General features: G+C 38.1%; 1 protein-coding gene across 1 annotated transcript in view; it reads right to left on the reverse strand.

Annotated features, from left to right (window-relative positions):
- The window catches only part of LOC112046629 (HEAT repeat-containing protein 5B), a 46,837-nt gene extending 36,881 nt beyond the window's left edge, over positions 1–9,956 (reverse strand). Inside the window, exons 1-7 of the mRNA XM_052888480.1 lie at positions 9,772–9,956; positions 8,438–8,567; positions 5,971–6,182; positions 4,589–4,736; positions 2,546–2,763; positions 1,534–1,631; positions 1,025–1,185 (exon numbers count right to left, since the gene is read on the reverse strand). Of these exons, the coding sequence (XP_052744440.1) occupies positions 1,025–1,185; positions 1,534–1,631; positions 2,546–2,763; positions 4,589–4,736; positions 5,971–6,182; positions 8,438–8,563 (963 nt within the window). The 5' untranslated portion in view covers positions 8,564–8,567; positions 9,772–9,956. The remainder of the gene's footprint in view (positions 1–1,024; positions 1,186–1,533; positions 1,632–2,545; positions 2,764–4,588; positions 4,737–5,970; positions 6,183–8,437; positions 8,568–9,771) is intronic.
- Positions 9,957–13,232: the final 3,276 nt, after the last annotated feature.

Genomic DNA, 13,232 nt, shown 5'->3' on the forward strand with positions numbered 1-13,232 from the left:
GTTGGATGGTCCAGATAGAGGTAAGTTTTGTCACTTTCTTACTTTGCTAAATGTCAAGGACAAAACTTGTGAATAAGCTATCCAAGAGCTATCAAAAGGTGGTAAAACCGGCCTTAAATGTAGGATTTATTAGCTCGTCGTAGATTTAGTAGCTAGTCTTTAATCAGCTCACAACTTGGGAAACGACAAACAATTAGGAAGTTCCTACACAGTCAGGTCTACCAGAAGACATCTATTTAGTCTTTTAATGATGGCGCAATGGTGGTTAATTTTATTAGAAATCTTTTGAAGTTGTTATCATTATTATTAACGGTTAAGACATAAGGCTTGTTTTAAGAGACGAAAAAGACAGAAGAGGAAAGAGACGAAAATGGGAAAAGAGAAAGCAAAAGAAGAAAGAGAAACGAGAGTTTATAGAGCAGAGAGTCTACCTAAGGAATTTTCTGAATGATTCTGACAAATTAATGACAGGATTGGACAAAGTGCTGTTGATTTGTATCATAGAGGCCACATGCAACATAAGAAAGAAATTTTATATATTTCTTGTTCCTGTAATGTATTATTTTTTACAAGTCTTAACATTAAGACATTTCTGTTTTGTATAATCACTCTTTAGTATTGTTTTAGAATTAATTGAATGTTAGTTAGGAGGCGTCATAGCACAGTGGATAAGACCTCTGCCTCCAATTCCAGAGGATGTAGGTTCGAATTCTGTCAGGGGCATGCACCTCCAACATTTCAGTTGTGTGCATTTAAAGAAATTAAATCACGTGTCTCAAACGGCGAAGGAAAACACCGTGAGGAAACCTGCAAACCAGAGAATTTTCTTAATTTTCTGCGTGTGTGAAGTCTACTAATCCACATTGGGGCAATGTGGTAGACTATTGGCCTAACCCCTCACATTCGAAGAGGAGACTAGAGCTCAGCAGTGAGCCGAATATGGGTTGATAATGATGAATGTTAGTTAAAAAGGAGTGTATAATACCAGGAATATATCAGAAATCAAGATTCGATAGAGACTTACATTGGTAACACAGACGCGGACTTCTCTATTGACTCCGGAGCCAGATTTGATAATCTCTCCCTTCAAGAAAGACGTACCCCCTCGCAGAAATGCGCCCATCAACAGATTGAGAGCTTCATCTAAAGATATTACATTCTTCGGTGGATCCTTTTTATTAGCCACTGTATAGAAAAAAAAAAAATCAGCCTAATTAAAAACAATATAAGTATGAAATATGGTCGTAATTTGTTGTTGTAGGCAAAATTGAGAAGTGTCCAGATTTTTCCTAATGATTTTGATTGATATTTCGATTAGATAAAACAAAGTCAAGACTCTCTATAAGGTCTGTAACCCACATTATTTTCTCTTACTATAGAGTAAGAGAAAATAATGTTCAGAAATGTCCAATAAATAATTAAAATACAATATAAAGAAATGAATAGTACGCCTAGTTTTTTAGATTTCTGATATTTTGATAATATTTAGTAACCGGTACAATATTTTGTACAGTACAATTTAAATGTACCTACCTGGTTGCATTCCTATTTTCGTTTTTGTGTTAATATTATTAACTTCACCAGCCTGTGTGGCTGCTATTAGTGCACCTAATAGCTCTGCAACTGCGCATCTAAAAAAATAAAAAAATAGTGTCTTCATTTTCTCCAGTTTTTTAAGATTCGGTTGTCACCAACAAAAACAGCTACAACCAAATTCGATCCTTAATCTCTGAAAGACAAAACACATATTCCATCATTATTAGTTTGTTTTTAAATAACTTAAACCTGCTTGGAATTATTTCTTTCAAAAAAGTGATTTCGTTTGGCAAATTTAAGAATGGTATCTCGCTAAAGTGAAACTTAGTAGAAGAACTTAACATAGTAGAAAAAGTAGTCAAGATTAGATAGATATAGATAGATTAAATGATATATATGGGGAATGATAATTAAAAGTTACAACTGAAAAGGCCTTTTATTACAGGTATTATGATTGCCGGTCAACTATTACCATCACTATCTGTTATCTATACTAATATTATAACGCTGACGAGTTTGTTCGTTTACTTGAACGCGCTAATCTCAGGAACCGACTTGAAAAACTCTTTAGTGTTAGACAGCCCATTTATCGAGGAAGGCTACAGGCTGTATATTATCCCAGTATTCCTACAGGAACGGGAACCACGCGGGCTCAGACTAATTAGATAAAGACCTGCCTCGCAAGACATTATTTTTCTGTCAAAGTATATGATCAACGATCTTATGTGATTATAAACACTGTCTCTATATTATCGATGTTTCATAGTTTACAATCTTGTCCGTCGGTTAAAAACCTCCGTAAAAATACCTTTTTGTGTAGTTAAATGGAATAAAAAACGAACAAAAACTGCTAGTTTAGTATAAGATATGTATGAAATCTAAGCTCGTTTTCCTTAGAAAATGGCAGAAAATTTTGTTCGTGAATTTGGGTGCGATACTAGTCCTTATGTATTTAGTCTGAGCACGCGGGTGAAACCGCAAGGCGTCATCTAGAAATTATACAAGTTACCTGAGCCCATAATCACTGGGATGCGCCGCTCTCAAGCAGGCCGCTGCTATAGCGTCCACTTCAGTAGGCGTGAGTCGCAACAGCGGTAACATGTGGCGTATGGTGTTAGCGGCGGCCGCTCGCACTGAGGTGGCCCTCTCGTTAAGTAAGGTAGCCCTTGCCGCGCGAGAGACCTCCCTGAGTGCCGCCCCTGCTGCTGTGCCCATGCCCACGCATATCTGTTGTGATAGACCAAATCTTAATGACATGGCTCTAGAAATAGCGTCCTCAGCTACAAACAATGGAGAACAATTACTAAAACTTTTACAGAAATCAATATCGTCTGGATGCTTCCTCAAAAAGTCTTCCATGAGTGTGTGTTGCTAGCTCAGACTAATTAGATAAAGACCTGCCTCGCAAGACATTATTTTTCTGTCAAAGTATATGATCTACGATCTTATGCGATTATAAACACTGTCTCTATAGAATCGATGTTTCATAGTTTACAATCGTGTCCGTCGGTTAAAAACCTCCGTAAAAATACCTTCTTGTGTAGTTAAATGGTGTAAAAAACGAATAGAAACTGCTAGTTTAGGATAAGATATGTCTAGATGAAATCTAGGCTCGTTTTCCTTAGAAAATGGCAGAAAATTTTGTTCGTGAATTTGGGTGCGATACTAGTCCTTATGTATTTAGTCTGAGGTTGCTATACTAATAGCATTAACAACTGAGTCTTAGGGCCATAAATCATTTCTCTATATCTATCTCGCTTGCACTTATGGGTCTTATGGAGCCGTCTAGTGAAGGGTGTAACAATGAAAGACATATTATCGATAAGTAAAGTTTATTATCGTATCTTGTTCACAAAATTAAAAAAATTAACAATATTTGATTTAATATAATACATATTTCATATTATATAATTATTAACTAAATAAAATTAATCTTCATCTGAGTCTTCATCATCAGAATCTTCGTCTTCTGCCAAATTTATTATATATTAGTATCCATAGTGCGCAACGAGTAACACATGAATGTATTTATTTAATTGCAGTAAACACATTTATAGCAAAAAAATACGCAATGCAATTACATTAGAAACCGACCAATCAGAATCGTCCAAATCATTATTGACTCATCATTAGCACGTGCGCAGGTAGCCGTTTATCGATAATTAGGGTGCGCAGGTAGGCGCGCTGCACATTCCTATCTTTTTTGACTTTTATGACCGGACGACTCAGATGATAATGCGCATACTATAGTGATGACCTATGGTTCCAAGACTTGGTCGCTGACTATGGGTCTCATAAGAAGAAACGAGCTATGCTAGGAGTATATCTACGTGATCGGATCAGAAATGAGGAGATCCGCAGAACCAAAGTAGAGCTATGTCGGTGACTTTTGACCTACATAACTCAACGAGTCGCGTAGCTGAAATGGCAATGGGCGGGGCACAAAACTTGAAGAGCTGATGGACGTTGGGGTCCCAAGGTGCTATAACATGCAGTATTGGTTGACCCCCCACCATGTGGACTGACCGCATCAAGGGAGTCATAGGGTGTCAACAAAGTGTGGATTTTTTGCAAAAAAATATCCTTAAGGCAATCTATTTTTTTTTTGTATACACTTTTAAATTTAATATTTTACAGAACGACAGATCGTTTCTATTTAAATATATTAATAGTTATTTCTTCCTTGCGCTCCCTTAATAAACAAAGCACTATAATAAAGTAGTTATTGGTCATATTTAAAAAATATGGCAAATATACCGGCAAAGACGTACCGCCAAGCGATTCAGCGTTCCGGTACGATGCCGTGTAGAAACCGAAAGGAGTGTGGATTTTCATCCTCCTCCTAACAAGTTAGCCCGCTTCCATCTTAGACTGCATCATCACTTACCATCAGGTGAGATTGGAGTCAAGGGCTAACTTGTAAAGAATATAAAAAAAAAAATATAAAATAAATATTTTTGAAAAAAAAACTGGTGTTTTCAGAGATAGAAAACAGAAAACAAAGACATTAAAATCTACAAACCAACAGATTGTGTGTTGTGTTGTGTTTTACCTTGTCAAGTGTAGTCATAATCTCCAGACGTGTTTGAGACTCGCTGCTTTTCATGGATCTCACTAGAGTGGTGACAGTTTCTTCATACGACCGGCCCATCATTCTGCCGAGTTTCTCATACATACTACCTAAACAGCATATCGCCGCGCTGTAAACAATATACATTGACTTCAATTTTCCTACTAATATAAACGCAAAAGTTTGTTTGGATGTTTGGTATTCTTTAACGCCGCAACTACTGAACCGATATGACTTGGAAATGGATTTTACACTGGATTAATACATAGGCTACTGAAAATCCATGGTTCCCGAGGGATTTGTGAAAAACTAAATTTCACGCGGAGGTCCTCTAGTAATATAAATGCGAAAGGATAATAATTAATGAAATTTGGCAGGGAGATAGTTCATAGTTAGTAGGTGTCCGCTAAGAAAGAATTTTGCGATATGACCGGATTAAAGGCAGACGAAGTCGCGAGCGTCCGTTAGTTGGTTATATTTAGAAGATATAGCAAATATTAAATAAAAATCATAAAAAAAAAGAATTTCTGCAGTACATGGAATGCTATAATTTATTATAGTTATGTTCCACAATTTCCATTTTTGACAGCAAAACAATGGTTAGTAATCCAATACCAATTTTAATGCTTTTAAGTCAGCCTTTATCGCCAAATTAAGTGAATGATCAAAGATGCATGTAATATTTCTTACTAGCGGACGCCCGCGACTTCGTCCGCGTGAAAGTAGATGTAAACTTTTAAATACCCCTGCCCTACCCTACCCTGCCCTACCCTACTCCTTCCCTACCCTACCTTACCCTTCCCCCTACCCTATCCATTAAGGCTGCACACGCGACGGAAGCTTAAAAAATGAAGTAACTTCTCCCGTTTTACCAACATTTCCCTTCACTGCTCTGCTCCTATTGATCGTAGCGTAATAAAAAGTATACTATAACCTGCCCAGGAGTATGAAAAATATATAATTGTACCAAGTTTCGTTAAAATCCGTCGAGTAGTTTTTGTTTCATTAACGAACATAACACGCGGCGAAAGCTTAAAAAATTAAGTAACATCTCCCGTTTTCCCAACATTTCCCTTCACTGCTCTGCCCCTATTCATCGTAGCGTGATGAAAAGTATACTATAACCTGCCCAGGAGTATGAAGAATAATTGTACCAAGTTTCGTTAAAATCCGTCTAGTAGTTTTTGTTTCTATAAAGAACATACAGACAGACAGACAGACAAAAATTTTACTGATTGCATTTTTGGCATCAGTATCGACCACTAATCACCCCCTGATAGTTCTTTTGGAAATATATTTCATGTACAGAATTGACCTCTCTACAGATTTATTATAAGTATAGATTAAAACAATATTTAACTTACAGTCTGGTAGGCAAATATGATGGCGAGTCATCCTTAACTTTGATAATATCATTGCATTTGTTAACTGTATCGAAGAGCAGGAACGTGTCTCCCACTGAGAACAATGTTGCCAAACATCTTGCCAATAATCTCCGGGCTGGTGGGCCCAGATTCTCTCGTAGGAGGCTCACCAACTGGGCTACTAGCTTTTGTTGACAGCTTTTTAGGTCGGACTGAAAATGTAGAATAATGTTGAATGGTGCGAGAGGATTACCAGCAGCAGCAGATTTGCCTCTCTAAAACTGCAGCAAGTTCTATATTAGAACGGGTATCCAAAGCTACTTTAGTAGGATCTTACCAAATTTGGATAGGCAGGGAGAACAACACGTTTTGCCTAGGGCTGGTTTTACCACCTTAAGGCCTTCAGTTTTGTATTACTTTATGTCATACGATAGACTACTTTTTAACCAACTTGAAAAAAAGGGGGGTTTCTAAATTCGACTGTATAAAATATGTATATGTAAAAAGAAAACCTCTTTAATATTATTTCTTTTTGGTAATTTACTTTATAATTATATATATATATATATATATATTTATAAAATATAAATATATATATTTTATCTGTGTTCGCGCATAACTTTGTTGTTTATAAACCAATTCCTATCTGACACTTCTTGATCTCGAGAGCCGTGATAGCCCAGAGGATATGACCTCTGCCTTCGATTCGGAGGGCGTAGGTTCGAATCCGGTCAGGGCCATTCACCTCCAACTTTTCAGTTATAAGCATTTAACGAAACTAAACATCACGTGTCTCAAACAGTGGAAAAACATCGTGAGGGAACCTGCATATTCGGAATTTTTCAAAATTCTATTTGTGTGTGAAGTCTGCCAATCCACATTGGGCCAGCGTTATGAACTATTATTATTATATTAGCCTAATCCCTCTCATTCTGAGAGGACACTCGTGATCAACAGTGAGCCGAATATGGGTTGTTAATGATCTGGCATTTACATAATGTACTAGCTAACCTGCGGTTTCATCAGCGTAGTTCCCGTTTCCGTTATGATGCGGGGTTAAAACATAGCCTATGATATTCATAAATAACGTGCCTTTATAATCAAATAAATAAAATACACAACTTTTACAATTTTTACTTCTTGATAATATTAGTATAACACGAAAATTTATAGGTAAGAAAAACGTTTAATTGAGGAAATTGAACATGTCAGTGGAAATCCTCAATGTTATAAAAGCGAAAGTCAGTTTGTTTTTTTCAAGTTTTCATTACTAAACTATTCAATCAATCACAATTTTCTTTTTTTTTTTTTGAATGAAAGGTTTTTAATTTGGACAAATAATGTATATGGTTATAACCAATTGGTTGAATAGTTGTGAAAGAATATCAAAACAATATTATTTAGGAGTAAAATCAATACATACAAATAAGTGTGATTTCAAAATAACTGTTTTTTCAAGTGCTTATAGTTTTTTTACACGATACTAAAACAAAATCAAGCTTTTTAAAATTTTGTCTGACAGTCTGTTTAGATCCGGATTCCGGATTTAGCGTTTCGGTACAAGTGTTGATCGATTGTCAAGGAATTCCTTAACCCTACATCCAGTAGTCACAAGTCCTGGACTTTGCTTGGTGTTTTTCTCTCTACCACGTGATGGACCCGGCACCCGCACGGTGAATCCATGGTGTGATAAGATATTCGTCTCTCTGTCTCGTGTAGAAACCGAAAAGGAGTGTGGATTTTCATCCTCCTCGTAACAAACTAGCCCGCTTTAATCTTCGTTTGTCTCATCACTTACCATCAGGTGAGATTGTAGTCAAGGGCTAACTTGTACAGAATAAAAAAAGAAAGAGTTCATGGCCACATTTCAAACTCCATATATCAAAAAGTAGTGTAACATATTGTATTACTATAGTCTGTTGGAAGATATACATACTTACACATAATATATCTTCCAACAAAGATTTAATAAAATGTGTGTGGGCATACCTTGTAATAATGACATTATTTTCATTCAAACGCATAACCTACTCAGACTGAAGCCTTACATCAGATTTGTCCTTAATAAATATGTATTCTAAGAAGTTATTGTGCATTATAATTATTTAATCCTCTAGTCCATAAATATAGAGCAACTTTGGCTCACTGTTTAGCATGAGTCGTCTCTCAGAATGAGATGAGTCTAGAGATAGGCCTTAGTCCACCACGCTGACCAAATGCAGATTGGCAAACTTCACACACATAGAGAATTAAAAGAATTCTCAGGTATGCAGATTTCCTCACCATGTTTTCCTTCACCATTCGAGACATGTGATATTTTATTTCTTAAAACGCACACAACTGAAAAGTTTGAGGTGCACGCCCACAACCAACCTACACCCATTGAATCAGAGGCCATAATATCCACAGGGCTATCATGTCTCTTATGTGCTGATTGCTGTGGTATTTCTTGAATAGAAAAATATACCTTATGTGCTGCAACAAGAACTTTATCCAAAAATCTGAGCCACTCAAATATAAAGTGAGGCTTCTTGTCATCAGGCAGTTGCAGCAGTGCCGTCTCGTTTAGTGTTAAAGAATGTGACACCTCCATGTTTCTGTAACAGAAATTATTAATTAATACTAGAGATGCGCCGAGTAACACTTTTGCCGAGTAACGAGTACAGAGTTTTACTCGGTTCAATTTTTTTTCAACCGAGTACTCGGCCGAGTAACTCGGTTCAATCAAATTCCCATTTCGCGCGCGTAAACAAGTACTAATTCAATTCAAAATAGTTTTTTTCAAGTAGGCTTAGTTTACAAGCACTTTTGATGTACCTAAATAATGCTTTTCTTAAACAAGGTATACTCGGCATTCACCGACCAAGTTATTTGGCCGAGTACGAGTATCAAAAAATCCGCCGAGTATGCCGAGTACCGAGTATCAACCGAGTACTCGGCCCATCTCTAATTAATACACATATAGCCAAACATAGAACCTCGTTCTTTTTAGAAGTTGGTTCACCAAGTTGAACTAAAGTTTTTAATAGGAAAGAAAACAATTAGGAAAGTTTCATGGATCTAATTTATTTAAAGTACTTTTATTGACTGCAGATGCAGACAGAGAACTCAGAAGAGTCAAATACATTTTTATAAACATATAAAGTAACTGTAAAAATGATTATGTTGTTTGTTTTCATAAAATACTCTTAGGCTTTAAATCAACTGGACTGTTGTAAAAAAACATTTAAAAATGCAAAGCTACATAATCAGCGAGTACTGTAGGCTTCTTCTTCTTCTTTCTTCTGGGCTGTTTCCGCACTTAGCCAAGTGTTTGGCCGTTGTGCGTGGTACTGTAGGCTATATTTAATCTCAATATTGCCAGGGGAACAGTAACTACCCTACTGAAACTGCAGAGTGTCTGCTACTATAAGATTCTCAAATACAATTTATAAACAGATGTAACAAAAAGAGTACATAACTTTGCTTTTCACTAACAACACCTCTCTGACAAAGAATATATTACTCTCTACGAGCTCTTTGGCCTTCGCAGTTCGCTGAAACTGGGCTAAATTGTAACACCTAATAGCTATTAACTATACCTACTTTGTAAACTGTTATTGCCTGTAAACAATGGCGTCACTTGTGATTCACAAATGCTCAATGAAATATATTTATCATAGAAATAAATGAAAGTTTAACCACATACAACTAATTACAGAAAATTTTACCATCTCAATTTATAGTTCGATCCAGTTTAGTCAGTATTAATCGACTAATAAATTAGATACAAAAATAGTAAGACTACTTGATAAAACTTACCTTAAAACGATTTTATTAATAAGTAATCTTGATCTTGGTATTTATTCACATAATAATATTACACTCTAATATATCCTAATATTACAAAATGTCAATAGTTTTGCAATATTTATCTTCTTAGCAAAATCAGAGAAAATTCATCAGCATTCAGCACCGCCGACGGCCGAGCCAATAATGTTAAATGTCAATTGTCATTGTCAGTGTCAGTTGACGTTGACATAAAGACTATATCCATTCTACTTTATGGTTTATAGAGTAGAATGTGTTTGTCAATAATTATTTATTTATTATTAGTGCGTCTCAAAAGAGTAGATAATAAATGAGGGCGCTGTAGTCACTTATTGTTGTTCTTACAGGGGGTTTTAAAATATTTGTTAACCACCATTCTGTGTCACATACAAAGCGATTTAGTCATAGTCACAGTATTTTTAATCTTTCGGACGGATGGACATACCTACCATAGGTATTATTTTAAACTTTTGGACGGATGGACATAGGTAGGTACATATCATAATATGTACACTATTCAAATGTACGAACCCCTCGGTGTCGAGTCGAGCACGTCTCGCACTTGTCCGTTGGACTGGCAGAGCTGCAGCTGTGTGTAATGCCTATTTCGGACTACTTTAGTACCTAGGTATTTTATGAGAACGAACGATTTTTGGGCGGTAGCAAGTTGTTTAGTAGTAGCATTTCATTAAGGCGGCACACTTTCTGAAAATTGAATGCGGGACTTTTTGAGGATAGATGGGGTGGGGGTGGGGGGGAAGTTTAGTCGGTTTAAGATAAAAACACAAAACTTAGGTACAAAAGTCAAATAAATGCCCTAGTATATCACATCTCTCCCGCTCTTACGCCTCATGAGAGAAAGAGAGAAGGTATAGATGCAGCGCTATAGTTAGTGCGCGCGTGTGGGTGTTGTGTAAGTATGTGTGTGTCGTGTGGTAAGAAATGCGGGACATGCGGGACGCATCCAACGTTTTACTGGACTATTTTACTAATATTTAAAAGTGGGATTACATCTAGCATTACGGGACGGTCCCGCAGAATACGGGACGGTTGGCCGCCTTACATTTCATTCACCTCTTCTTGCCCACCGCTACCAATTCTGACGGCACGAGCGCTAGCATAAGTCAAAGGACTAATTCTAGTAGATCAGTGTGTGGACAGACGGCAAATCACGGCTAATAATCTGTGGACGGCAGCATCGCGGCAGCGCGAGCAGCATAGTGTGGCTGCGGCATTATATTTAAAAATGGAAGACTTGATATTCCAGCCGGGCTAGCATGGGCAAGGGATAAAATTTTTATCCACCAATTATATCCACTGACTAAGGATATAAATCCACCCGTCATAGCATGGCCACAAGGGAAAGACAAATTAATCCCCGATTGACATTACGCGTGGAGATCTTTTCCTCGACTATGGCATATGGAGTGGATAAAATGATATAGTTTGGGACTTTTGACATTTAAACGCGATAAATTTTTCCCTGTGAAGTTGATGTGGGGATAAAACTTTACTTAAAAAAACAATTATGTCTCGCATATTTTGGTCTTTAACAATTGCTTCGCAATATGGGGTGGGGTAGGGGTAAGGTAGGGGTAGGGTAGGGGTAGGGTGGGGTGGGGTAGGGGTGGGGTAGGGGTGGGGTAGGGTAGGGGTAGGGTAGGGGTAGGGTAGGGGTAGGGTGGGGGTGGGGTGGGGGTGGGGTAGGGGTGGGGTAGGGGTGGGGTGGGGTAGGGGTGGGGTGGGGGGGGGTAAGGGGGGGTTTGGGGGTTAGTGGTGGGGTAGGGTAGGGGGGGTAGGGGTGGGGGTTGGGGGGGTAGTGGTGGTGTAGGGTAGGGGTAGGGTGGGGTGGGGTAGGGGTGGGGTAGGGTAGGGGTAGGGTAGGGGTGGGTTAGGGGTGGGGTGGGGTAGGGGTAGGGTAGAGGTGGGGTAGGGGTGGGGTAGGGGTGGGGTAGGGTAGGGGTAGGGCAGGGGTAGGGTAGGGGTAGAGGTAAAGAAGGGTAGAGTAGGGATAGAGAATAAGTGCACTTATGTCACAACGAAGCTTGACCGGGTCCGCTAGTATGATAGATACTATAGATACCTACTACAAACCACCGCAAAAAACAATCACCAAACAAAACAATGCCAAACATAACAGAAAAATAATATGAAACAGATAAATAATATGCACGAAATAACCAAATATTATCAAATTTACGTTTATTTCGGACTATTAATATACCTAATGCCAATTTATAAGATATATACAAATGGGTTGACAAGTCTTTCCCTCCGTTTATCCACCGGCGATATTATATCCACCGGCGTGCCCATGCGCGGTGAGTGGATAAAACGAGTGTGGGGGATAAACGTTTTATCCTCTCCCCGTGGATAAATTTCTCCCTTGCCCGTGCTAGCCCTGCAGGCCAGTGAGCATTTTCCACGCTGCGTGCAAAGCGTTCGTGTGTAAACTAATCGCTACGGCCCATGTGCTCAACTGCTCAGTTTGCACGCCTCGGTAACACCCACCGCGTACCAGGGATGCTTAAATGTGGCTTAAATAAATAAAATAATTGTGTAGGTACTTGATTCGCTTTGAAAGTTATAATTTAATTTATGAAAATCAAATAATACAATTAAACTAATTTAATAATTATTAATTAATTTAATTTAATAATAAAACTAATTTATTTGGGACGAAATTCTGCCTATTTTAACGGCACACTGCATCTCCCTCGTTATAGGAGAGGGAATATGAAGCTTAGTTAGACCCGCATGCTGCTCCAATGGGAGTTGGCGGGCTTAGGATGATAACGATCACTATCAGATGTTAAAGACATTGCGTACGACGGCACGACGGGTTAACGACTCCGAGGCACACACCTGACACCACCAACTTCCCAAATAATAAGAATTTTAACTTTTTATTCTTTACACAAGACCTTGACCTTGACAATCTCATCTGATGGTAAGTGATGATGCTATCTAAGATGGAAGCGGGATAACTTGTTTGGAGGAAAATGAAAATCCACACCCCTTTCGGTTTCTACGCGACATCGTATCGGAACGCTAAATCGCTTAGCGGTACGTCTTTGTCGGTAGGTAACTAGCCACGGCCGAAGCCTCCCACCCGCCAGACCTGGACCAATTAATTAATTCAACTAAATGTTTCTTAGAAGAAAGAACACTCAGTATCTCCTATCATAACAGACACCTACTAATTTAAATCATGATTAAATCGACAAAGACTTACCACCAAGAGATTTAGCGTTCCGGTACATCGTGTAGAAACCATAAGGGGTGTAGATTTTCCCCCTTCTCCTGACAAATAAGCCCACTTCCATCTTAGATTGCATCATCACGTATCAGGTGAGATTGTAGTCATGGGCTAACTTGTAAACAATAAAAAAAATCATGATTAAACTCTTACCAATTACCATAGAACACACTAGCTGACGCCGCACGGTTTC

The sequence above is a fragment of the Bicyclus anynana genome, chromosome 22 (genome assembly GCF_947172395.1).
Source record: "Bicyclus anynana chromosome 22, ilBicAnyn1.1, whole genome shotgun sequence".
Taxonomy (NCBI): domain Eukaryota; kingdom Metazoa; phylum Arthropoda; class Insecta; order Lepidoptera; family Nymphalidae; genus Bicyclus; species Bicyclus anynana.